The sequence below is a fragment of the Stigmatopora argus genome, chromosome 5 (genome assembly GCF_051989625.1).
Source record: "Stigmatopora argus isolate UIUO_Sarg chromosome 5, RoL_Sarg_1.0, whole genome shotgun sequence".
Classification (NCBI taxonomy): Eukaryota; Metazoa; Chordata; class Actinopteri; order Syngnathiformes; family Syngnathidae; genus Stigmatopora; species Stigmatopora argus.
In genome coordinates, this window is record NC_135391.1 from 3,397,248 (window position 1) to 3,422,924 (window position 25,677).

The 25,677-nt window shown below is 33.1% G+C and overlaps 1 protein-coding gene, 1 long non-coding RNA gene and 2 pseudogenes across 3 annotated transcripts in view; 2 read left to right on the top strand and 2 right to left on the bottom strand.

Annotated features, from left to right (window-relative positions):
• Positions 1–24,516, top strand: part of LOC144074454 (uncharacterized) — a 38,754-nt gene extending 14,238 nt beyond the window's left edge. Inside the window, exons 2-13 of one of the 2 annotated variants that reach the window (XR_013300301.1) lie at positions 16,891–17,028; positions 17,897–17,990; positions 19,082–19,358; positions 19,435–19,924; positions 21,091–21,140; positions 21,936–22,101; positions 22,619–22,820; positions 22,901–22,974; positions 23,523–23,582; positions 23,685–23,761; positions 23,830–24,296; positions 24,383–24,516. This is a non-coding gene — a long non-coding RNA (uncharacterized LOC144074454). The remainder of the gene's footprint in view (positions 1–16,890; positions 17,029–17,896; positions 17,991–19,081; positions 19,359–19,434; positions 19,925–21,090; positions 21,141–21,935; positions 22,102–22,618; positions 22,821–22,900; positions 22,975–23,522; positions 23,583–23,684; positions 23,762–23,829; positions 24,297–24,382) is intronic. The other variant, XR_013300302.1, reaches the window with a different exon arrangement.
• Positions 16,812–25,677, bottom strand: part of hmcn2 (hemicentin 2) — a 47,391-nt gene continuing 38,525 nt past the window's right edge. The window contains exons 65-81 of the mRNA XM_077600893.1: positions 25,198–25,388; positions 25,021–25,102; positions 24,680–24,850; positions 24,358–24,510; positions 24,118–24,255; positions 23,865–23,986; positions 23,539–23,779; positions 23,114–23,173; positions 22,893–23,012; positions 22,651–22,785; positions 21,965–22,084; positions 21,449–21,574; positions 19,431–19,559; positions 19,046–19,339; positions 18,417–18,536; positions 18,211–18,337; positions 16,812–18,146 (exon numbers count right to left, since the gene is read on the bottom strand). Of these exons, the coding sequence (XP_077457019.1) occupies positions 17,768–18,146; positions 18,211–18,337; positions 18,417–18,536; positions 19,046–19,339; positions 19,431–19,559; positions 21,449–21,574; positions 21,965–22,084; positions 22,651–22,785; positions 22,893–23,012; positions 23,114–23,173; positions 23,539–23,779; positions 23,865–23,986; positions 24,118–24,255; positions 24,358–24,510; positions 24,680–24,850; positions 25,021–25,102; positions 25,198–25,388 (2,708 nt within the window). The 3' untranslated portion in view covers positions 16,812–17,767. The remainder of the gene's footprint in view (positions 18,147–18,210; positions 18,338–18,416; positions 18,537–19,045; positions 19,340–19,430; positions 19,560–21,448; positions 21,575–21,964; positions 22,085–22,650; positions 22,786–22,892; positions 23,013–23,113; positions 23,174–23,538; positions 23,780–23,864; positions 23,987–24,117; positions 24,256–24,357; positions 24,511–24,679; positions 24,851–25,020; positions 25,103–25,197; positions 25,389–25,677) is intronic.
• LOC144075052 (5S ribosomal RNA) lies at positions 20,071–20,188 on the top strand (annotated as a pseudogene).
• On the bottom strand, positions 20,596–20,713 carry LOC144075057 (5S ribosomal RNA; annotated as a pseudogene).

The following is a 25,677-nucleotide window of genomic DNA, read 5'->3' on the forward strand; positions in this document are numbered from 1 at the left end:
CCCTTAAAAAAACGACATAGTATAGTAAGGCTTTTTTTCTTAAAAAACGACATAGTATAGTAAGGCTTTTTTTCTTAAAAAACGACATAGTATAGTAAGGCTTTTTTTCTTAAAAAACGACATAGTATAGTAAGGCTTTTTCCCTTAAAAAACGACATAGTATAGTAAGGCTTTTTCCCTTAAAAAACGACATAGTATAGTAAGGCTTTTTTCTTAAAAAACGACATAGTATAGTAAGGCTTTTTTTCTTAAAAAACGACATAGTATAGTAAGGTTTTTTTTTTAAAAAAAACACATAGTATAGTAAGGCTTTTTTTCTTAAAAAATGACATAGTATAGTAAGGCTTTTTTTCTTAAAAAACGACATAGTATAGTAAGGGTTTTTATCTTAAAAAAACGACATAGTATAGTAAGGCTTTTTTTCTTAAAAAACGACATAGTATAGTAAGGCTTTCTTTCTTAAAAAACGACATAGTATAGTAAGGCTTTTTTTCTTAAAAAAAGACATAGTTTAGTAAGGCTTTTTCCCTTAAAAAACGACATAGTATAGTAGGCTTTTTTTCTTAAAAAACGACATAGTATTGTAAGGCTTTTTCTTTAAAAATTATCATGTATAGTAAGGTTTTTTAAAAAACGACATAGTATAGTAAGGCTTTTTCCCTTAAAAAACGACATAGTATAGTAAGGCTTTTTTTCTTAAAAAACGACATAGTATAGTAAGGCTTTTTTTCTTTAAATAAACGGCATAGTAAAGTAAGGTTTTTTTTCTTAAAAAAACGACATAGTATAGTAAGGCTTTTTCCCTTAAAAAAAGACACAGTATAGTAAGGCTTTTTTTCTTAAAAAACGACATAGTATAGTAAGGCTTTTTCCCTTAAAAAACGACATAGTATAGTAAGGCTTTTTTTCTTAAAAAATGACATAGTACAGTAAGGCTTTTTTTCTTAAAAAACGACATAGTATAGTAAGGCTTTTTTTCTTTAAATAAACGGCACAGTATAGTAAGGGTTCTTTTCTTAAAAAAACGACATAGTATAGTAAGGCTTTTTTTCTTAAAAAACGACATAGTATAGTAAGGCTTTTTTTCTTAAAAAACGTCATAGTATAGTAAGGCTTTTTTTCTTTAAATAAACGGCATAGTATAGTAAGGGTTTTTTTCTTAAAAAAACGACATAGTATAGTAAGGCTTTTTTCCTAAAAAACGACATAGTATAGTAAGGCTTTTTCCCTTAAAAAACGACATAGTATAGTAAGGCTTTTTTTCTTAAAAAACGACATAGTATAGTAAGGGTTTTTATCTTAAAAAAACGACATAGTATAGTAAGGCTTTTTTTTTTAAAAAACACATAGTATAGTAAGGCTTTTTCCCTTAAAAAAACGACATAGTATAGTAAGGCTTTTTTTCTTAAAAAACGACATAGTATAGTAAGGCTTTTTTCCCTTAAAAAACGACATAGTATAGTAAGGCTTTTTTTCTTAAAAAACGACATAGTATAGTAAGGCTTTTTCCCTTAAAAAACGACATAGTATAGTAAGGCTTTTTCCCTTAAAAAACGACATAGTATAGTAAGGCTTTTTTCTTAAAAAACGACATAGTATAGTAAGGCTTTTTTTCTTAAAAAACGACATAGTATAGTAAGGTTTTTTTTTAAAAAAAAACACATAGTATAGTAAGGCTTTTTCCCTTAAAAAACGACATAGTATAGTAAGGCTTTTTTTCTTAAAAAATGACATAGTATAGTAAGGCTTTTTTTCTTAAAAAACGACATAGTATAGTAAGGGTTTTTATCTTAAAAAAACGACATAGTATAGTAAGGCTTTTTTTAAAAAAAAACACATAGTATAGTAAGGCTTTTTCCCTTAAAAAAACGACATAGTATAGTAAGGCTTTTTTTCTTAAAAAACGACATAGTATAGTAAGGCTTTTTTTCTTAAATAAACGGCATAGTATAGTAAGGGTTTTTTTCTTTAAATAAACGGCATAGTATAGTAAGGGTTTTTTTCTTTAAAAAACGACATAGTATAGTAAGGCTTTTTTCTTAAAAAACGACATAGTATAGTAAGGCTTTTTCCCTTAAAAAAACGACATAGTATAGTAAGGCTTTTTTTCTTAAAAAACGACATAGTATTGTAAGGCTTTTTCTTTAAAAATGATCATGTATAGTAAGGTTTTTTTTAAAAAACGACATAGTATAGTAAGGCTTTTTTCTTAAAAAACGACATAGTATTGTAAGGCTTTTTCTTTAAAAATGATCATGTATAGTAAGGTTTTTTAAAAAACGACATAGTATAGTAAGGCTTTTTTTCTTAAAAAACGACATAGTATAGTAGGGCTTTTTTTCTTAAACAACATAGTATAGTAAGGCTTTTTTTCTTTAAATAAACGGCATAGTATAGGAAGGGTTTTTTTCTTAAAAAAACGACATAGTATAGTAAGGCTTTTTCCCTTAAAAAAACGACATAGTATAGTAAGGCTTTTTTTCTTAAAAAACGACATAGTATAGTAAGGCTTTTTTTCTTAAAAAACGACATAGTATAGTAAGGCTTTTTTTCTTAAAAAACGACATAGTATAGTAAGGCTTTTTCCCTTAAAAAACGACATAGTATAGTAAGGCTTTTTTTCTTAAAAAACGACATAGTATAGTAAGGCTTTTTTTCTTAAAAAACGACATAGTATAGTAAGGCTTTTTCCCTTAAAAAACGACATAGTATAGTAAGGCTTTTTCCCTTAAAAAACGACATAGTATAGTAAGGCTTTTTTCTTAAAAAACGACAAAGTATAGTAAGGCTTTTTTTCTTAAAAAACGACATAGTATAGTAAGGGTTTTTATCTTAAAAAAACGACATAGTATAGTAAGGCTTTTTTCTTAAAAAACGACATAGTATAGTAAGGCTTTTTTTCTTAAAAAACGACATAGTATAGTTAGGCTTTTTTTCTTAAACTACATAGTATAGTAGGGCTTTTTTTCTTAAACGACAGTATAGTAAGGCTTTTTTTCTTTAAATAAACGGCATAGTATAGTAAGGTTTTTTTTCTTAAAAAAACGACATAGTATAGTAAGGCTTTTTTCTTAAAAAACGACATAGTATAGTAAGGCTTTTTCCCTTAAAAAACGACATAGTATAGTAAGGCTTTTTTCTTAAAAAACGACATGGTATAGTAAGGCTTTTTTTCTTAAAAAACGACATAGTATAGTAAGGCTTTTTTTCTTAAAAAACGACATAGTATAGTAAGGCTTTAATTCTTAAAAAACGACATAGTATAGTAAGGCTTTTTTTCTTAAAAAACGACATAGTATTGTAAGGCTTTTTCTTTAAAAATGATCATGTATAGTAAGGTTTTTTAAAAAACGACATAGTATAGTAAGGCTTTTTACTTAAAAAACGGCATAGTATAGTAAGGGCTTTTTTCTTAAAAAACGACATAGTATAGTAAGGCTTTTTCCCTTTAAAAACGACATAGTATAGTAAGGCTTTTTTTCTTAAAAAACGACATAGTATTGTAAGGCTTTTTGTTTAAAAATGATCATGTATAGTAAGGTTTTTTAAAAAACGACATAGTATAGTAAGGCTTTTTACTTAAAAAACGGCATAGTATAGTAAGGGTTTTTTTCTTAAAAAAACGACATAGTATAGTAAGGCTTTTTTCTTAAAAAACGACATAGTATAGTAAGGCTTTTTCCCTTAAAAAACGACATAGTATAGTAAGGCTTTTTTTCTTAAGAAACGACAGTATTGTAAGGCTTTTTCTTTAAAAATGATCATGTATAGTAAGGTTTTTTAAAAAAACGACATAGTATAGTGTTAGGTTTATCCTTAGGTATTTCCAAATTCAGCTTTCAATAAAAAAGGCATCTGTAGTCACATCACCATTTAATTCTTGCAAGAAGAGAATACATCCTCCCGCTCGTCCGGTCAAGATTATTCTAACAACTCGAAGTCCGTTTCGCTAATTTATTCATAAGATTTTAACGCCATGCCCCACAGAAGTCTAAACATTCGTAGAGTCTCACAACAATTTTGTACAGTTATCAAAACAATTGTAGGTCCTGTCGAATCTTCCCAAGCGAGTTTCGATGCGAACCCTTCAGTGAAGAGGTGCTTTCCAAAACAGTCCAAGGTTCCCAAGAGCGCTTGTTGTGAGACCATCTTCCGAAGCCGAAAACAGTCCTCAGTTCCCAAGAGCACCTGTCGTGAGTCCTCCGAAGCCGAAAACAGTTCGCAGTTCCCAAGAGCAATTGTTGTGAGACCTCTCCATGCCCATGGCCATTCCCTGTCCTCTTGATGTGAACCACAGTCCTTACTTTAGCAAGGCATGCATTAAAATGGCTTTTATTAATGCCAATAACTCTAACATAAAAGCACAGCGTTCAACACATATATCGTTTAATATTGTTACACATTTAGGATGAGCATTACTATTCCTAATAAGCAAATATATTGAATAATATAGTAAGCATGTTTATAATAAGGCTTTCTATTCCTAAATAAGCATTGCAAACACATTTATAATAATGATTACTCCAACATATAGTAAGGCATTTTTCTTAAAAAACGACATAGTATTGTAAGGCTTTTTCTTTAAAAATGATCATGTATAGTAAGGTTTTTTAAAAAACGACATAGTATAGTAAGGCTTTTTTTCTTAAACGACATAGTATAGTAAGGCTTTTTTTCTTAAAAAACGACATAGTATAGTAAGGCTTTTTCCCTTAAAAAACGACATAGTATAGTAAGGCTTTTTTCTTAAAAAACGACATAGTATAGTAAGGCTTTTTCCCTTAAAAAACGACATAGTATAGTAAGGTTTTTTTTCTTAAAAAAACGACATAGTATAGTAAGGCTTTTTCCTTTAAAAAAAGACACAGTATAGTAAGGCTTTTTTTCTTAAAAAACGACATAGTATAGTAAGGCTTTTTTCTTTAAATAAACGGCATAGTATAGTAAGGTTTTTTTTTCTAAAAAACGACATCGTATAGTAAGGCTTTTTCCCTTAAAAAACGACATAGTATAGTAAGGCTTTTTTTTCTTAAAAAACGACATAGTATAGTAAGGCTTTTTTCCTAAAAAACGACATAGTATAGTAAGGCTTTTTCCCTTAAAAAACGACATAGTATAGTAAGGCTTTTTTTTCTTAAAAAACGACATAGTATAGTAAGGCTTTTTTTCTTAAAAAAACGACATAGTATAGTAAGGCTTTTTTTCTTAAAAAACGACATAGTATAGTAAGGCTTTTTCCCTTAAAAAACGACATAGTATAGTAAGGCTTTTTTCTTAAAAAACGACAGAGTATAGTAAGGCTTTTTCCCTTAAAAAACAACATAGTATAGTAAGGCTTTTTTTCTTAAAAAACGACATAGTATAGTAAGGCTTTTCCCTTAAAAAACGACATAGTATAGTAAGGCTTTTTTTCTTAAAAAAACGACATAGTATAGTAAGGCTTTTTTTCTTAAAAAAAGACACAGTATAGTAAGGCTTTTTTTCTTAAAAAACGACATAGTATAGTAAGGCTTTTTTTCTTTAAATAAACGGCATAGTATAGTAAGGTTTTTTTTCTAAAAAACGACATAGTATAGTAAGGCTTTTTCCCTTAAAAAACGACATAGTATAGTAAGGCTTTTTTTTCTTAAAAAACGACATAGTATAGTAAGGCTTTTTTCCTAAAAAACGACATAGTATAGTAAAGCTTTTTCCCTTAAAAAACGACATAGTATAGTAAGGCTTTTTTTTCTTAAAAAACGACATAGTATAGTAAGGCTTTTTTTTCTTAAAAAACGACATAGTATAGTAAGGCTTTTTTCCTAAAAAACGACATAGTATAGTAAGGCTTTTTCCCTTAAAAAACGACATAGTATAGTAAGGCTTTTTTTTCTTAAAAAACGACATAGTATAGTAAGGCTTTTTTTCTTAAAAAACGACATAGTATAGTAAGGCTTTTTTTCTTAAAAAACGACATAGTATAGTAAGGCTTTTTCCCTTAAAAAACGACATAGTATAGTAAGGCTTTTTTCTTAAAAAACGACATAGTATAGTAAGGCTTTTTCCCTTAAAAAACGACATAGTATAGTAAGGCTTTTTTTCTTAAAAAACGACATAGTATAGTAAGGCTTTTTTTTCTTTAAATAAACAGCATAGTATAGTAAGGCTTTTTTTCTTAAAAAAACGACATAGTATAGTAAGGCTTTTTTTCTTAAAAAACGACATAGTATAGTAAGGGTTTTTTTCTTAAAAAAACGACATAGTATAGTCAGGCTTTTTCCCTTAAAAAGACATAGTATAGTAAGGCTTTTTTTCTTAAAAAACGACATAGTATAGTAAGGCTTTTTTTCTTAAAAAACGACATAGTATAATAAGGCTTTTTTCCTAAAAAACGACATAGTATAGTAAGGCTTTTTCCCTTAAAAAACGACATATTATAGTAAGGCTTTTTTTTCTTAAAAAACGACATAGTATAGTAAGGCTTTTTTTCTTAAAAAACGACATAGTATAGTAAGGCTTTTTTTCTTAAAAAACGACATAGTATAGTAAGGCTTTTTCCCTTAAAAAACGACATAGTATAGTAAGGCTTTTTTTTCTTAAAAAACGACATAGTATCGTAAGGCATTTTTTCTTAAAAAACGACATAGTATAGTAAGGCTTTTTTTCTTTAAATAAACGGCATAGTATAGTAAGGGTTCTTTTCTTAAAAAAACGACATAGTATAGTAAGGCTTTTCCCTTAAAAAAACGACATAGTATAGTAAGGCTTTTTCCCTTAAAAAATGACATAGTATAGTAAGGCTTTTTTCTTAAAAAACGACATAGTATAGTAAGGCTTTTTGTCTTAAAAAAACGACATAGTATAGTAAGGGTTTTTGTCTTAAAAAACGACATAGTATAGTAAGGCTTTTTTTTTAAAAAACGACATAGTATAGTAAGGCTTTTTCCCTTAAAAAACGACATAGTATAGTAAGGCTTTTTTTCTTAAAAAACGACATAGTATAGTAAGGCTTTTTTTCTTAAAAAACGACATAGTATCGTAAGGCTTTTTTTCTTAAAAAACGACATAGTATAGTAAGGCTTTTTTTCTTAAATAAACGGCATAGTATAGTAAGGGTTTTTTTCTTTAAATAAACGGCATAGTATAGTAAGGTTTTTTTTCTTAAAAAAAACGACATAGTATAGTAAGGCTTTTTTCTTAAAAAACGACATAGTATAGTAAGGCTTTTTCCCTTAAAAAAACGACATAGTATAGTAAGGCTTTTTTTCTTAAAAAACGACATAGTATAGTAAGGCTTTTTTTCTTAAAAAACGACATAGTATGGTAGGGTTTTTTTTCTTTAAAAACGACATAGTATAGTAAGGCTTTTTTTCTTTAAATAAACGGCATAGTATAGTAAGGGTTCTTTTCTTAAAAAAACGACATAGTATAGTAAGGCTTTTTTCTTTAAAAACGACATAGTATAGTAAGGCTTTTTTCTTAAAAAACGACATAGTATAGTAAGGCTTTTTCCCTTAAAAAACGACATAGTATAGTAAGGCTTTTTCCCTTAAAAAACGACATAGTATAGTTAGGCTTTTTTTCTTAAAAAACGACATAGTATAGTTAGGCTTTTTTTCTTAAAAAACGACATAGTATAGTAAGGCTTTTTTTCTTTAAATAAACGGCATAGTATAGTAAGGGTTCTTTTCTTAAAAAAACGACATAGTATAGTAAGGCTTTTTTCTTAAAAAACGACATAGTATAGTAAGGCTTTTTCCCTTAAAAAACGACATAGTATAGTAAGGCTTTTTTTCTTAAAAAAACGACATAGTATAGTAAGGCTTTTTTTCTTAAAAAACGACATAGTATAGTAAGGGTTCTTTTCTTAAAAAAACGACATAGTATAGTAAGGCTTTTTTCTTAAAAAAAACGACATAGTATAGTAAGGCTTTTTTCCTAAAAAACGACATAGTACAGTAAGGCTTTTTCCCTTAAAAAACGACATAGTATAGTAAGGCTTTTTTTCTTAAAAAACGACAGTATAGTAAGGCCTTTTTTCTTAAAAAACGACATAGTATAGTAGGGCTTTTTCCCTTAAAAAACGACATAGTATAGTAAGGCTTTTTTTCTTAAAAAACGACATAGTGTAGTAAGGCTTTTTTTCTTAAAAAACGACATAGTATAGTAAGGCTTTTTCCCTTAAAAAACGACATAGTATATTAAGGCTTTTTTCCCTTAAAAAACGACATAGTATAGTAAGGCTTTTTTCTTAAAAAACGACATAGTATAGTAAGGCTTTTTTTCTTAAAAAACGACATAGTATAGTAAGGGTTTTTGTCTTAAAAAAACGACATAGTATAGTAAGGCTTTTTTTTTAAAAAACGACATAGTATAGTAAGGCTTTTTCCCTTAAAAAACGACATAGTATAGTAAGGCTTTTTTTCTTAAAAAACGACATAGTATTGTAAGGCTTTTTCTTTAAAAATGATCATGTATAGTAAGGTTTTTTAAAAAACGACATAGTATAGTAAGGCTTTTTTTCTTAAAAAAACGACATAGTATAGTAGGGCTTTTTTTCTTAAACAACATAGTATAGTAAGACTTTTTTTCTTTAAATAAACGGCATAGTATAGGAAGGGTTTTTTTCTTAAAAAAACGACATAGTATAGTAAGGCTTTTTCCCTTAAAAAACGACATAGTATAGTAAGGTTTTTTTTCTTAAAAAACGACATAGTATAGTAAGGCTTTTTACCTTAAAAAACGACATAGTATAGTAAGGCTTTTTTTCTTAAAAAACGACATAGTATAGTAAGGTTTTTTTTCTTAAAAAAGACATAGTATAGTAAGGCTTTTTTTCTTAAAAAACGACATAGTATAGTAAGGCTTTTTTTCTTAAAAAACGACATAGTATAGTAAGGTTTTTTTTCTTTAAAAACGACATAGTATAGTAAGGCATTTTTTCTTAAAAAACGACATAGTATAGTAGGGCTTTTTTTCTTAAACGACATAGTATAGTAAGGCTTTTTTCTTTAAATAAACGACATAGTATAGTAAGGGTTTTTTTCTTTAAATAAACGACATAGTATAGTAAGGGTTTTTTTCTTTAAATAAACGGCATAGTATAGTAAGGGTTTTTTTCTTTAAAAAATGACATAGTATAGTAAGGCTTTTTTCTTTAAAAACGACATAGTATAGTAAGGCTTTTTTCTTAAAAAACAACATAGTATAGTAAGGCTTTTTCCCTTAAAAAAACGACATAGTATAGTAAGGCTTTTTCCCTTAAAAAACGACAGAGTATAGTAAGGCTTTTTTTCTTAAAAAACGACATAGTATAGTAAGGGTTCTTTTCTTAAAAAAACGACATAGTATAGTAAGGCTTTTTTCTTAAAAAACGACATAGTATAGTAAGGCTTTTTCCCTTTAAAAAAGACATAGTATAGTAAGGCTTTTTTTCTTAAAAAACGACATAGTATAGTAAGGCTTTTTACCTTAAAAAACGACATAGTATAGTAAGGCTTTTTTTCTTAAAAAACGACATAGTATAGTAAGGCTTTTTTTCTTAAAAAAGACATAGTATAGTAAGGCTTTTTTTCTTAAAAAACGACATAGTATAGTAAGGCTTTTTTTCTTAAAAAACGACATAGTATAGTAAGGCTTTTTTTCTTAAAAAAACGACATAGTATAGTAAGGCTTTTTTTCTTAAAAAACGACATAGTATAGTAAGGTTTTTTTTCTTTAAAAACGACATAGTATAGTAAGGCTTTTTTTCTTAAAAAACGACATAGTATAGTAGGGCTTTTTTTCTTAAACGACATAGTATAGTAAGGCTTTTTTCTTTAAATAAACGACATAGTATAGTAAGGGTTTTTTTCTTTAAAAAACGACATAGTATAGTAAGGCTTTTTCCCTTAAAAAACGAGAGTATAGTAAGGCTTTTTTTCTTAAAAAACGACATAGTATAGTAAGGCTTTTTTTCTTAAAAAACGACATAGTATAGTAAGGTTTTTTTTCTTTAAAAACGACATAGTATAGTAAGGCTTTTTTTCTTAAACGACATAGTATAGTAAGGCTTTTTTTCTTAAAAAACGACATAGTATAGTAAGGCTTTTTTTCTTAAACGACATAGTATAGTAAGGCTTTTTCCCTTAAAAAACGACATAGTATAGTAAGGCTTTTTTTCTTAAAAAACGACATAGTATAGTAAGGCTTTTTTTTCTTTAAATAAACGGCATAGTATAGTAAGGCTTTTTTTCTTAAAAAAACGACATAGTATAGTAAGGCTTTTTTTCTTAAAAAACGACATAGTATAGTAAGGGTTTTTTTCTTAAAAAAACGACATAGTATAGTCAGGCTTTTTCCCTTAAAAAGACATAGTATAGTAAGGCTTTTTTTCTTAAAAAACGACATAGTATAGTAAGGCTTTTTTTCTTAAAAAACGACATAGTATAATAAGGCTTTTTTCCTAAAAAACGACATAGTATAGTAAGGCTTTTTCCCTTAAAAAACGACATATTATAGTAAGGCTTTTTTTTCTTAAAAAACGACATAGTATAGTAAGGCTTTTTTTCTTAAAAAACGACATAGTATAGTAAGGCTTTTTTTCTTAAAAAACGACATAGTATAGTAAGGCTTTTTCCCTTAAAAAACGACATAGTATAGTAAGGCTTTTTTTTCTTAAAAAACGACATAGTATCGTAAGGCATTTTTTCTTAAAAAACGACATAGTATAGTAAGGCTTTTTTTCTTTAAATAAACGGCATAGTATAGTAAGGGTTCTTTTCTTAAAAAAACGACATAGTATAGTAAGGCTTTTCCCTTAAAAAAACGACATAGTATAGTAAGGCTTTTTCCCTTAAAAAATGACATAGTATAGTAAGGCTTTTTTCTTAAAAAACGACATAGTATAGTAAGGCTTTTTGTCTTAAAAAAACGACATAGTATAGTAAGGGTTTTTGTCTTAAAAAACGACATAGTATAGTAAGGCTTTTTTTTTAAAAAACGACATAGTATAGTAAGGCTTTTTCCCTTAAAAAACGACATAGTATAGTAAGGCTTTTTTTCTTAAAAAACGACATAGTATAGTAAGGCTTTTTTTCTTAAAAAACGACATAGTATCGTAAGGCTTTTTTTCTTAAAAAACGACATAGTATAGTAAGGCTTTTTTTCTTAAATAAACGGCATAGTATAGTAAGGGTTTTTTTCTTTAAATAAACGGCATAGTATAGTAAGGTTTTTTTTCTTAAAAAAAACGACATAGTATAGTAAGGCTTTTTTCTTAAAAAACGACATAGTATAGTAAGGCTTTTTCCCTTAAAAAAACGACATAGTATAGTAAGGCTTTTTTTCTTAAAAAACGACATAGTATAGTAAGGCTTTTTTTCTTAAAAAACGACATAGTATGGTAGGGTTTTTTTTCTTTAAAAACGACATAGTATAGTAAGGCTTTTTTTCTTTAAATAAACGGCATAGTATAGTAAGGGTTCTTTTCTTAAAAAAACGACATAGTATAGTAAGGCTTTTTTCTTTAAAAACGACATAGTATAGTAAGGCTTTTTTCTTAAAAAACGACATAGTATAGTAAGGCTTTTTCCCTTAAAAAACGACATAGTATAGTAAGGCTTTTTCCCTTAAAAAACGACATAGTATAGTTAGGCTTTTTTTCTTAAAAAACGACATAGTATAGTTAGGCTTTTTTTCTTAAAAAACGACATAGTATAGTAAGGCTTTTTTTCTTTAAATAAACGGCATAGTATAGTAAGGGTTCTTTTCTTAAAAAAACGACATAGTATAGTAAGGCTTTTTTCTTAAAAAACGACATAGTATAGTAAGGCTTTTTCCCTTAAAAAACGACATAGTATAGTAAGGCTTTTTTTCTTAAAAAAACGACATAGTATAGTAAGGCTTTTTTTCTTAAAAAAACGACATAGTATAGTAAGGCTTTTTTTCTTAAAAAACGACATAGTATAGTAAGGGTTCTTTTCTTAAAAAAACGACATAGTATAGTAAGGCTTTTTTCTTAAAAAAAACGACATAGTATAGTAAGGCTTTTTTCCTAAAAAACGACATAGTACAGTAAGGCTTTTTCCCTTAAAAAACGACATAGTATAGTAAGGCTTTTTTTCTTAAAAAACGACAGTATAGTAAGGCCTTTTTTCTTAAAAAACGACATAGTATAGTAGGGCTTTTTCCCTTAAAAAACGACATAGTATAGTAAGGCTTTTTTTCTTAAAAAACGACATAGTGTAGTAAGGCTTTTTTTCTTAAAAAACGACATAGTATAGTAAGGCTTTTTCCCTTAAAAAACGACATAGTATATTAAGGCTTTTTTCCCTTAAAAAACGACATAGTATAGTAAGGCTTTTTTCTTAAAAAACGACATAGTATAGTAAGGCTTTTTTTCTTAAAAAACGACATAGTATAGTAAGGGTTTTTGTCTTAAAAAAACGACATAGTATAGTAAGGCTTTTTTTTTAAAAAACGACATAGTATAGTAAGGCTTTTTCCCTTAAAAAACGACATAGTATAGTAAGGCTTTTTTTCTTAAAAAACGACATAGTATTGTAAGGCTTTTTCTTTAAAAATGATCATGTATAGTAAGGTTTTTTAAAAAACGACATAGTATAGTAAGGCTTTTTTTCTTAAAAAACGACATAGTATAGTAGGGCTTTTTTTCTTAAACAACATAGTATAGTAAGACTTTTTTTCTTTAAATAAACGGCATAGTATAGGAAGGGTTTTTTTCTTAAAAAAACGACATAGTATAGTAAGGCTTTTTCCCTTAAAAAACGACATAGTATAGTAAGGTTTTTTTTCTTAAAAAACGACATAGTATAGTAAGGCTTTTTACCTTAAAAAACGACATAGTATAGTAAGGCTTTTTTTCTTAAAAAACGACATAGTATAGTAAGGTTTTTTTTCTTAAAAAAGACATAGTATAGTAAGGCTTTTTTTCTTAAAAAACGACATAGTATAGTAAGGCTTTTTTTCTTAAAAAACGACATAGTATAGTAAGGTTTTTTTTCTTTAAAAACGACATAGTATAGTAAGGCATTTTTTCTTAAAAAACGACATAGTATAGTAGGGCTTTTTTTCTTAAACGACATAGTATAGTAAGGCTTTTTTCTTTAAATAAACGACATAGTATAGTAAGGGTTTTTTTCTTTAAATAAACGACATAGTATAGTAAGGGTTTTTTTCTTTAAATAAACGGCATAGTATAGTAAGGGTTTTTTTCTTTAAAAAATGACATAGTATAGTAAGGCTTTTTTCTTTAAAAACGACATAGTATAGTAAGGCTTTTTTCTTAAAAAACAACATAGTATAGTAAGGCTTTTTCCCTTAAAAAAACGACATAGTATAGTAAGGCTTTTTCCCTTAAAAAACGACAGAGTATAGTAAGGCTTTTTTTCTTAAAAAACGACATAGTATAGTAAGGGTTCTTTTCTTAAAAAAACGACATAGTATAGTAAGGCTTTTTTCTTAAAAAACGACATAGTATAGTAAGGCTTTTTCCCTTTAAAAAAGACATAGTATAGTAAGGCTTTTTTTCTTAAAAAACGACATAGTATAGTAAGGCTTTTTACCTTAAAAAACGACATAGTATAGTAAGGCTTTTTTTCTTAAAAAACGACATAGTATAGTAAGGCTTTTTTTCTTAAAAAAGACATAGTATAGTAAGGCTTTTTTTCTTAAAAAACGACATAGTATAGTAAGGCTTTTTTTCTTAAAAAACGACATAGTATAGTAAGGCTTTTTTTCTTAAAAAAACGACATAGTATAGTAAGGCTTTTTTTCTTAAAAAACGACATAGTATAGTAAGGTTTTTTTTCTTTAAAAACGACATAGTATAGTAAGGCTTTTTTTCTTAAAAAACGACATAGTATAGTAGGGCTTTTTTTCTTAAACGACATAGTATAGTAAGGCTTTTTTCTTTAAATAAACGACATAGTATAGTAAGGGTTTTTTTCTTTAAAAAACGACATAGTATAGTAAGGCTTTTTCCCTTAAAAAACGAGAGTATAGTAAGGCTTTTTTTCTTAAAAAACGACATAGTATAGTAAGGCTTTTTTTCTTAAAAAACGACATAGTATAGTAAGGTTTTTTTTCTTTAAAAACGACATAGTATAGTAAGGCTTTTTTTCTTAAACGACATAGTATAGTAAGGCTTTTTTTCTTAAAAAACGACATAGTATAGTAAGGCTTTTTTTCTTTAAATAAACGGCATAGTATAGTAAGGGTTTCTTTCTTAAAAAAACGACATAGTATAGTAAGGCTTTTTTCTTAAAAAACGACATAGTATAGTAAGGCTTTTTCCCTTAAAAAAACGACATAGTATAGTAAGGCTTTTTTTCTTAAAAAAACGACATAGTATAGTAAGGCTTTTTTTCTTAAAAAACGACATAGTATAGTAAGGGTTCTTTTCTTAAAAAAACGACATAGTATAGTAAGGCTTTTTTCTTAAAAAAACGACATAGTATAGTAAGGCTTTTTTCTTAAAAAAACGACATAGTATAGTAAGGCTTTTTGCCTTAAAAAACGACATAGTATAGTAAGGCTTTTTTTCTTAAAAAAACGACATAGTATAGTAAGGCTTTTTTTCTTAAAAAACGACATAGTATAGTAAGGCTTTTTTTCTTTAAATAAACGGCATAGTATAGTAAGGGTTCTTTTCTTAAAAAAACGACATAGTATAGTAAGGCTTTTTTCTTAAAAAACGACATAGTATAGTAAGGCTTTTTCCCTTAAAAAAGACATAGTATAGTAAGGCTTTTTTTCTTAAAAAACGACATAGTATAGTAAGGCTTTTTTTCTTTAAATAAACGGCATAGTATAGTAAGGGTTTTTTTCTTAAAAAAACGACATAGTATAGTAAGGCTTTTTTCCTAAAAAACGACATAGTACAGTAAGGCTTTTTCCCTTAAAAAACGACATAGTATAGTAAGGGTTTTTTTCTTAAAAAAACGACATAGTATAGTAAGGCTTTTTTCTTAAAAAACGACATAGTATAGTAAGGCTTTTTCCCTTAAAAAACGACATAGTATAGTAAGGCTTTTTTCTTAAAAAACGACATAGTATAGTAAGGCTTTTTGCCTTAAAAAACGACATAGTATAGTAAGGCTTTTTTTCTTAAAAAAACGACATAGTATAGTAAGGCTTTTTTTCTTAAAAAACGACATAGTATAGTAAGGCTTTTTTTCTTTAAATAAACAGCATAGTATAGTAAGGGTTCTTTTCTTAAAAAAACGACATAGTATAGTAAGGCTTTTTTCTTAAAAAACGACATAGTATAGTAAGGCTTTTTCCCTTAAAAAAAGACATAGTATAGTAAGGCTTTTTTTCTTAAAAAACGACATAGTATAGTAAGGCTTTTTTTCTTTAAATAAACGGCATAGTATAGTAAGGGTTTTTTTCTTTAAAAAACGACATAGTATAGTAAGGCTTTTTCCCTTAAAAAACGACATAGTATAGTAAGGCTTTTTCCCTTAAAAAAACGACATAGTATAGTAAGGCTTTTTTTCTCAAAAAACGACATAGTATAGTAAGGCTTTTTTTCTTAAAAAACGACATAGTATAGTAAGGCTTTTTTTCTTTAAATAAACGGCATAGTATAGTAAGGGTTTTTTTCTTAAAAAAACGACATAGTATAGTAAGGCTTTTTTCTTAAAAAACGACATAGTATAGTAAGGCTTTTTCCCTTAAAAAACGACATAGTATAGTAGGGCTTTTTTTCTTAAACGACATAGTATAGTAAGGTTTTTTTCTTTAAAAAACGACATAGTATAGTAAGGCTTTTTTTCTTTAAAAAAACGACATAGTATAGTAAGGCTTTTTTTTTCTTAAAAAACGACATAGTATCGTAAGGCTTTTTTCCTTAAAAAACGACATAGTATAGAAAGAATTTTTTCTTAAGAAACGACATAGTATAGTAAGGCTTTTTTTCCTAAAAATCGACCATGCATAGTAAGGCTCTTTTTCTTTAAAAAAAAACTACCATGTAAAGACAGCAAAGAGACCCTACAGTAACGTGCCGAGGAATTGTTAACATTTATGCAGTAATCTGACATCAGCTCCATCTGCTGCGAAGCAAAGGAATAACCTGAGCCAACTTTTCTTTGGGTTTTCACCAAAAGACTCAAACAAATACAAATCTCAAAAGAATAGATGCAATCATCATTTGAAAGCATTTACAGGACGTGGCATATTACGCATTCCTCAAAATCAAGAAAACAGAGTGACGTAAAACGTACAGTCGGATATCTTGATTATGTTTATCCATCGTCTTTTAAAGAAGGGACAGCAAACAAACTTAAACTTTAAATTGGAGTCACAGATTGATTTCCATCTGTTTTTTTAAAGTTATTTTAAAGTACTTTCCATCTTCATTTCGGATCAGACTCTAGTGTACGGAATTTTACAATTTGACAGTGTATATAAAGTCTACAACTCCAGATTTTGCATGTCCAATCATTGGAATGCTTTAGTACGATTGATGTATGATGGAAAAAGAACATTTTCCAAAATTTCGATATTTTTTTATGGGAAAGCTGTCGACTATTCTCCAATAGCAAAGAAAACTTAACGTTCTAAAACCCATAAGACACTCATAGCAAGCTCTCATTAACCTTGTAATATTAGTACAATCATAAAAAACAAATAATTAAACAAAAAAACTCAATCTTAGTGAAAGCATTTCAGGCCTGAGTTCTACTGTTTATGTAAAATAAACACAACTAATTCACCATATGTACTATATTACCTTATTAAGCTCCCGTGTAGATATAAAAGTCTTTTGGAGACCAGGTTTTGATGGGAATAGTTGTTTCACAATTTCTTTTCCAGATACCGGTCGTTGACCTGGTTATAATAGTTAGGCTGTGGAACATACTTAAGTGTGCTTGACGTCATTTTGAGTTCTTTTCCTTTTATTAGGAGCCAGTGGGAGCAGGAACACCTTTGTGCCAAGACTCAGTGCCCAAATACAAAGCTTATTCTCATCTGTTTATCTCAACACTTCATCTTTAACAAATACAGTTTATATTGTCAAAGAAAAGCCACATTCCGTCTAAGGTGAGTATATTTTTTCTCATAGATGGAATTGTCATGGAAAATATATCTTTGACAGTTTTAAAAAATATGTTCTTTTTTTCCTGCCAAAACTCAAGAGCCATTACAGTGAAAACACAAAACTTTAGGGGGATCAACATTTTTTTCACCACGAAATATAATCAATGCGCGTAATGTTATGATTCCAAAAATAAGAACAGTAAAAAAAAAATCTGTGTAGAACACCACCAGCACCAGTTGAAACACCGCGACAAACTTTGACACATAGTTGCATTTTTAAAAATGTAAAATAATCCTGCAAAAAAGTGAGCACATTCATGATTTTGTCATTAATGGTAAACATTTAGAAAGGCTCTTGTGAAAGATCAAGCAATTAATCATTTTGATATATATTCTCCCTAATTAAACAATACCAGTAAAAGTACACCAGGACAGTGACACACTTAAATACGAGAAGAGCCAAGTTTATGGAAGGTTTTGGTCAATAGAAGAGTATTACGGCGTATATACTTACCGCAGGACAAATTTTCTCTTTAAGTGCTCTTAAACTTGGAACAGAAGTTCTCCATTCACACTAAAGGCAAGATTTACCTGTCACAGTTAGGTATCGTCTTTAATCGACCAATCAGATGATGTATGTGGAACCCAAAATCCACATGACGGTCAAATTTCAACGAAACCATCTTGGTAGAAAAGTATCTCGAGGTCTTTGAGAGCCGTAGTCATCCATAGTGGCGGTTGCTCAGTAGGGGAATGCCGAGATTGAGATGTAGATGTTGAAAATGCTCTGGTAGGTCCCCCGGCCTTGCCGTAACACGGTGTCGGCCTGCACTTTGAGTCGCACTAATTCAGGTCTGTCCAAAACTCGCAGGGTGTAGATGATCCCACGGCCGGCATCGTCCTTGATGCCAAACGCCCAATCGTCCAGACCTGACTCGGATTCTTGCTCCAGGATGCTAAAAGAGGTACGTTCTTGCAGGACGCCTGACTGTGAGAAGGCGGATAGTCGAATGATGTTGTGATCGGCCGGTATCCCAGAGGGAAGGGTGAGTAATTTGTACTGCATTAGCAGAGGAGAACCTCCTTTGGCACAGTTTAGACCGCACGGCCTGTAGCATGTCCTTTGAAAAAAACAAACAAGTGTTAAAATCACAATATCATAGATATTATATTCAGCGGATTTACCCTGGGCTTCTTCCACGCTGGTAGGATGCAGGGCAAGGAGTATCTAGGCACTTGTATCCTCCTCCAGTGTTAAAACACATCTGATTGCGGCCACATTGAACGCCTTTCTCTAAACACTCGTCCGTGTCTAGAGTGAAGGAGAAAATTTACTTGGAGTGATTGTGGGACAGATAGTGTACATCATGATGAATTGATTTTACAGGTACCTTTACAGTTCCTGCCATTGGGTAGCAATTGGTAGCCGGGGGGACAGAGACACCGGAAACTGCCAATCGTGTTTCGACATTCGTGTTGGCAGGGCTTTCGGAGCAGGCATTCATCCACGTCTACACAAAGAGCAACTTAGTATACAGTAGGGATGTCATTCCTGTCAACCTTGGCCAATTGCTCCCCTTACTAATGATTGCAATTCCCCTTATTAAGCGATTAAAAAAATCGTACAAATGCAACGAGGCACATATTTACTCAGAAAGAGCGCACTTAAAAGTCTTAAATTTTCTCCAAAGTGGACGAGGTGCCCAATCAGTCAATGCACTAAATTCAAGATTCTGTAAATGTCGCTGTATGACGCTGACAGGTTGATTGTCTGGGTACATTGCTTGCTGATGCGCTATATTATGTGTATAGTGAAAAGGCGGATGGTAGTCGATGATGACGTTTTCGTCTGCTACCAGTGACCGAGACGATCTGGATTACAGCCAAAATGGGTAAAACAAGATAGGTTTTTTACAAAAAACGAACTTGAAAAAAATTCCCATACAAAAGTTGTTATAAAAAACGTATTACATACGGGAAAAACTTATACGTTGACAGGTATGTGATGATGAATGCTTACCAATGCATGCGCCATCTCTGATGCTATATCCTACAGGGCAACTCTGCCTGGTGATACGAGATACCCCAAAAGGACGGGAGAAAATGGGCCTGCCAAGGGTCGACACCAGTTGGGGCCGAAGTCTCGCCTTGACTCTGGTTCCATTACTGAAGATGCGTCCTCTGTCCAGGCCTGCACATGAGCGCCCATCCCCGAGAAGCACGGTTCCAGGGGGACACAGACACCTGAAGCTGCCGGGCACATTGCGGCACTGATGAGCGCAAGGGCTTGGTGTCTGTAGGCATTCGTCAATGTCTAAAAACAAAGAACATAGGTATGACGACAAAGGTATTGCACAAAAATGGTGATTTAAAAAAAAAAAATGAAATTAAGTTTTATGTCCTACCTAGGCATGGCAGACCAATTCCTTGAGATCGGTACCCTCTGGGACAAATACAGCTGTATCCACCGACGGTGTTCTGACAGATCTGAGAGTAACGGCACAAGTGACTTCCATCTGCGCATTCGTCAATATCTGAAAATGATCAAGAAAAGAATTACAAAGCCAAGCCACAAGAAAAGAAATCAAGTTAACAGGTTCAACACGCATACATACACCCCAATTGTTTTATGACCCGTGTTTGACTTTGACTGCCGGCGACGTAATGTCTGTGGGACCACGAAACATCCTTTGCCGAGGGTTTAACTTTGGTCTGAACTCATCACATTTTTACTTTCCGTACTTTTCTTCTTTTTCCATGACATTAAGCTGTTTCCCTGGTAACTGCCATTTTTTTTGGCTGACCCTAAAAGACTCCGATTTCTCCATGTGGAAAAAAAGGCAAAGATACTACCGACACACGAAGCTAAGCCGAAACGAGGGCCTTCATGGTGGATGAGGTACTTTAAGGTCAAGCTTTAAATATCATTGTACTTGTATATTTGTGGGGCGAACTCAATGAAAAATGTGGACTAAACACGTAAAAGTTTGATTTTGCTCAAATTATAGGTGCCACTCAAAATATCGGATCTCATGTCCTAGTTGGGCTTACGGCATACTACCCTGAAAACGCCCGATCACGTCTGATCTCAGAAGCTAAGCAGGGTTGGGCCTGGTTAGTAATTGGATGGGAGACTGCTTGGCAATACCAGGTGCTGTAAGCTCTTATGTTACAAAGGGGCATTAGCTCAAGTGCTCGCTTGGCATGTGAGAAGGAGTGGGATCTCCAAGAGACATTAACATAATAACATGGCCTGAGTAGTTAGTGCGTCAGCCTCGCAGCTCTGGCGCCCTGGGTTCCAATCCTGGTCGGTCCTGTGTGGAGTTTGCCGTACTTGTGCAAGTAGAATTTCCTTTTGCTGGGGGCACCCAGAATCAGTGGCCAGTCGATCGCAAAGCAAACTTCATACAGGACCGACCGGGATTTGTACCCAGGACGCCAGAGCTATGAGGCTGTAAGGCTGACGCAGTAACTACTGAAGCCACTGGTCCCCCCTTAGATTCCATGCATCTTAGAGATCCCACTACTTCTCACATGCTAAGCGAGCAATCTACCCCTTCGTAACATAAGATCTTACCGTACCTGATATTGCCAAGCAGTCTCCCATCCAAGTACTAACCAGGCGCAACCCTGCTTAGCTTCTGAGATCAGACGCGACCAGGCATTTTCAGGGTAGTATGCCGTAAGCCTTCCTGCATAGTCCTCGGATGAGTGTTAGAAGAGCAAGTGTGGAAAGCCACATTCCAGCCCTTTTCTTGAAATTTTTGGTGCCTTCTTTGCAAAATTCGTGAAGAAGGAACGCTGCACTGTCTTTGTTGACTGAGTCCGAGCATACTCTGCCATTCACTTCAAAAGAATGTTATTTATTAACCTGAAATGATAGAAATGCCAAACGTTACATACAAAAACTTTCAACGTTTCTACACGATCTGTGGAAATTTGAGGTCATTCCAACGAAAATTGTCAAAATTATTGGCCTACGAAATGGGATGAAACATTTTGGAACACCCTGTATAATGACGATAAAGGCATTTAATTGAAATTAATCAAGTTCTAATGTTGTAGGTCGAGGACATTGTATCACGAGGACTCCCTGTCATATGTTGGTACTTCTGGTAAGTATCTTTTAGTGCAATCTGTGCAACAGATTATAGCATTTAAGAAAACTCTTGCTGGCTTTATGGAAGAAAACTCTCTAAGCAATGCAGCAGATTTCCTGCAAAATCAGACTCTGTTACACAATGTAAACTGCAGCGCCAGCAGGCTCATCTTCATCTTCACCCACTTGAGAAAATAAGTGTTTTCAAAGAGTTATTGGAACTTTCAATGATGATCTTACGTAATGTAGCCTCTGCGGTTAAAATTTGGAAGTGCTGTGGATCAGCTCCAAAAATGAGGTAAGTGAGGAAAAGCAGATAATTACCCACGCACACGCCGTTGTCTGCTTTGGTCATGCCGGCAGGACAGCTGTCGAAACACTGGTATCCGCCGTCAGTGTTATGACACTGTTGGTGAGCTGGGCAAACGTTCCTCGAACACTCATCGACGTCTGGATTGAAAACAAACAAACACAGTGTTAAAAATGCTAAGGGAAATATGCTGTGTTCAGACTGCAAGAATATCAGATTTCCCGTCAAATCCAACTTTTAAGGGCTGGCTGTTCACACCATGTTAACAACTGTCCAAATCCGATCTGTGCTTGTTCAATATTGACCTATCTGACAAATTACTGTGGCAACAAAGGCGTCATCCGGCGTGGAGTGATGTCAGTAAGAAAATGATTGTCCATATCGGATATAAAACAGATGGATTGTTTCCATCTGTCTCGCAAGAGTTGGATTTCTGTACTTTATAACTGTTCAGACTACAAAAAAAGCCATTCGGTTTTAATCTGGATTTTTTTTTTCTAGGAGTCTGAACAAGGCTTTAGATGACTTACCAAGGCATTGGTCTCCTGACAGTTGGTACCCAGGGTGGCAGATGCAGCGGTAGGAACCCAAAGTGTTGTGGCAATGATGTTGACACGGTGACAACGTAGACTCCCGACACTCATCCACATCTAAAGCACAAAATTAGGTATCAGTCTTCTGCGTAATTACGGTTTACTTAGTTAAGACAGAATGACTGTGTTTTGTCGTGACCGGACGTTGGGTCGCCCGGACCCAAACAACGGGCAACCAAAAGTCCGGCGACAAAACAAGGTAAAACAACACGGTCTACGCATCAATAAAAGCCCACATTGGCCATGAGCAGTTTCACTGAGCCGACGTGTCAGTGTAGAAGAGTTTGTATGTATACATTTGTTGTCCCTTTAAGAATCTACGTCAGTCAGGGTCTTAAGTTCTCCAACAACAAACAATAAAAGTACGGGAAATTTGGAGCTTTTCTTTAGCCTACTAATTAATAGGGCATTAAGTATGACTAAATTATAATTCACAGTTTGTATTTAGGGAATATGAGCAACAATTTTGAATGGTAATTATTAATAACCTTCCGGGCGACCAAACGTCCGGCGACCAAAAGTCCGGCGACCAAACGTCCGAGTACCGTGTTTCGTAACCAAAACCACCTAACTCAAGCTGTGCTTACACAGGTTTTTTTCTGGAAAAAGTGAACATGACTTGCCTTCGCAGCTGTTTCCTGTGATGCTGGGCCTAAATCCTGTTCCACATTTGGCTTGGCAGCGGTACGTGCCCACAGTGTTGACACACTGCTGGTTGTAGTGGCAAACATGTGAGCCCTGGGTACACTCATCGATATCTGTTGGGCATATTTGATGGATGACATTATTTGAGGTTACGTATAAAATACCAGCTATCATCGCCATCAAGTCTTAGTAAAAAAAAAAGTATGTGTTCTTCTCTCACCTTGGCAGGAGTTCGTCTCTGCGGAGATGGTAAATCCAGAAGGACAGACGCAGGAAAATCCTCCCATGATGTTGTTACAGGAGTGAGAGCAGGGAGACCGAAGGGCACATTCATCTTCGTCTAATCATAACCACACGTTGAATTACAATAATAAAGCGGCACAATTACACGTCTTTAGAGTGAAATACTGCCAAATCATAGAGCAGGCAGAGGCCACCTACCAGCACAGTAGGAGGTTGTGTCGAGGACAAAGCCTTTGGGGCAGGTTTCTTCGTGGCCATCTGCAAACAGACATTTTTCGTGATATACATTTTTATATCGACATGTCAACATGTATATATACGTATTCTCTGGACTATAAGTCGCACTTTATTGCATGATAAGCCTAGCCTGCGACTAATACTGAAGTACTTACGATTTTTTTTTCTCTTTGACCACCGTCTGTTTTTTTTTGTTGCTATAATTATCAAAAAAAAACTTTCATGTAAAGAAACACCTTTTAATTCAGTTCTCCTATTTATCATTGTTATTTTAAGGCAAGTTTGCATTCTTTGCCTTGTATGACTTATACTCAGGTGCGACTTATAGTCCGAAAAATACGGTACATTCATTTTTTTTCCCTCTGTCCAGAAATAATTCCTCCCACCTGGAATGACGAGGGTTGCCGTGATTTGGAAGTCCAGGGTCAGGGTAAATATATTGTAGACGCCACTGATTCCAGAGAGTTTCACCATCTGAAGCAGGGGGCCTTGCCGGTTCTCTTCACCCTCATAAATAACGGTGTGATTGCAGCGCAATATCAGAGGGGGCCCACCCCTCTGGTGGTTCTGTGACGACCAGGAGTACATCTGGCCTCGACCCGTTTGCACGTAAGATTCGTCAAACTCCTGCATTACAAAAAAATTCAATGAAATGTCTAAATTTGAGAATTTTGCAGAAAACCATCAAGAACGAGGAGACTTCTGGACATACCTGGAGGACCAATTGTGATGTCATCAATGCAGGAGGCACAAATCCATTGATGACAATGTCAAGCAGTAAAATTCCTTCAGAATCCAGTCCTCTGGCCACATGAGTGAGACGAAGGACCTCTCCTGGAGTAAAAATAATGGAGATGATCAAACAGAAGCCTAAAAAGACACTTTTGAAGTCGATGACTCCATCTTCTGGTTGTGTTGTGAACTGAACACCATGCGGCTTGATGATGATAGCCGATCGGACAAACCTGTGTCGAATTCCAGCTGAGACTCCTGCCTGAAGTGTCCGTGCGTAAAAGAGTAGCCGTTCTTCGTGGCTCCATTCTGGAACACAGAGGTCCAATAGATGGGGGCAAAAGCAGACACCAGCATCCGCAACATGGGACCTAGAGGATGAAAATCGATACACTCCATTACTCCAACCATGGTAAACCCAAAATAAATATTCCTTCTGGTGCCTATAATATATATTTATGTTGAGCACTAACCCACACTTGGCGGAATGTTTTCTAGACGGGCCTGCAAAATGCTGCATCTTTCCTCTTCATTATCTGTGATGTTGGCCTCCAGGAAGGAGACTCCAAACTCTCGTTCGTTGATCATGCCTATCAGGCTGCCTCTTGTCTTGCGGGGGCTTTCACCTTTCATAAGCAAAATAAAAATACACTTATGCATCCGATGAAGTCCTTTGTATCTTTTCTTAATGACAAAAACAATGTAGCAATGTGTCCATACACACAACTGACATGTTAACTGTCAATCATGATGCTTGGGAACGTTAGAAAGGAAAATAGAGTATTCTAGTATTACCTGGACAAAGGCCAGCTTGACATTTCCTGGAGTCGATACTCGGCCCGTTACATGAATGTCCTCCGTTAGAAGGTTCCGGGCTGTTGCAAAGCCGAATGCGTTCTTGGATGCCTTGACCGCATAAGCTACTGCAAGGACCCCAGCCTTGCCAGTTGGAGTAGCCGCCATTAACTGGAGAGAAGATTCGATTATTTGGACAATTAAAGGGTACAAGAGAATAACACTGGTAATCTGAGAACTTTAACCAAGGAAGGTATTTACAGAAAAGAGCAGCTTTGGGAACAAAGTATGTTTTTCTTGAAGAAAAGACTGTTTAATTATAAACAAAGTTCAAAACTCACTCTGAACCTTGAGCGTAATAGTGCGTTCAGTTGACCCGGCTTCGCTCTCAGCCACACATTCATAATCGCCTTCATCTGCAGCCTGTAGGGTAAAATGATTTCTATAACTTTACGCATGGAAGATAAACGATTCAAATTTGACTAACGTAAGGAACATAGAATGAAATTGGTATTTACCGTGATGCTGTAAATGATCAGGGATCCATTGTGCAATGCCTGCACACGGACAGAGCGGTGAAGGGGTTTTCCATTTCGGAGCCAGCGGAGAAGAGGGTGGGGGTCCCCTCGGACCGGGCAGTCCAGGACAGCGGAGTTACCTTGAATGACTGTTTGAGTAGTGTGGGCTTCGCCCTTCAGCACAGGAGGCTCTGCAGAAAGCAAGCATTATTTTATCCACAAAACTTCTTTGTTCGGTTAGAGCAGAATTAAGTAATTTCATTTTTTTTAACAAGGGCGTTGCTAAACCCGATTATTGTGATCAAGTACATCCACTACAGCACTTTGCGCATTCGTCTCTCAAAACAGCCACTTCAATGGCGACCAAGGAGTTAATAAAGAACCTTAAAATGCACTAAAACCACAACAGCAGGTCTTTGAAAATGCCCAAAATCAGCAGGAAGCAACAAGCGAACAAGAAGAATCCCAGAAAGTAGCTCA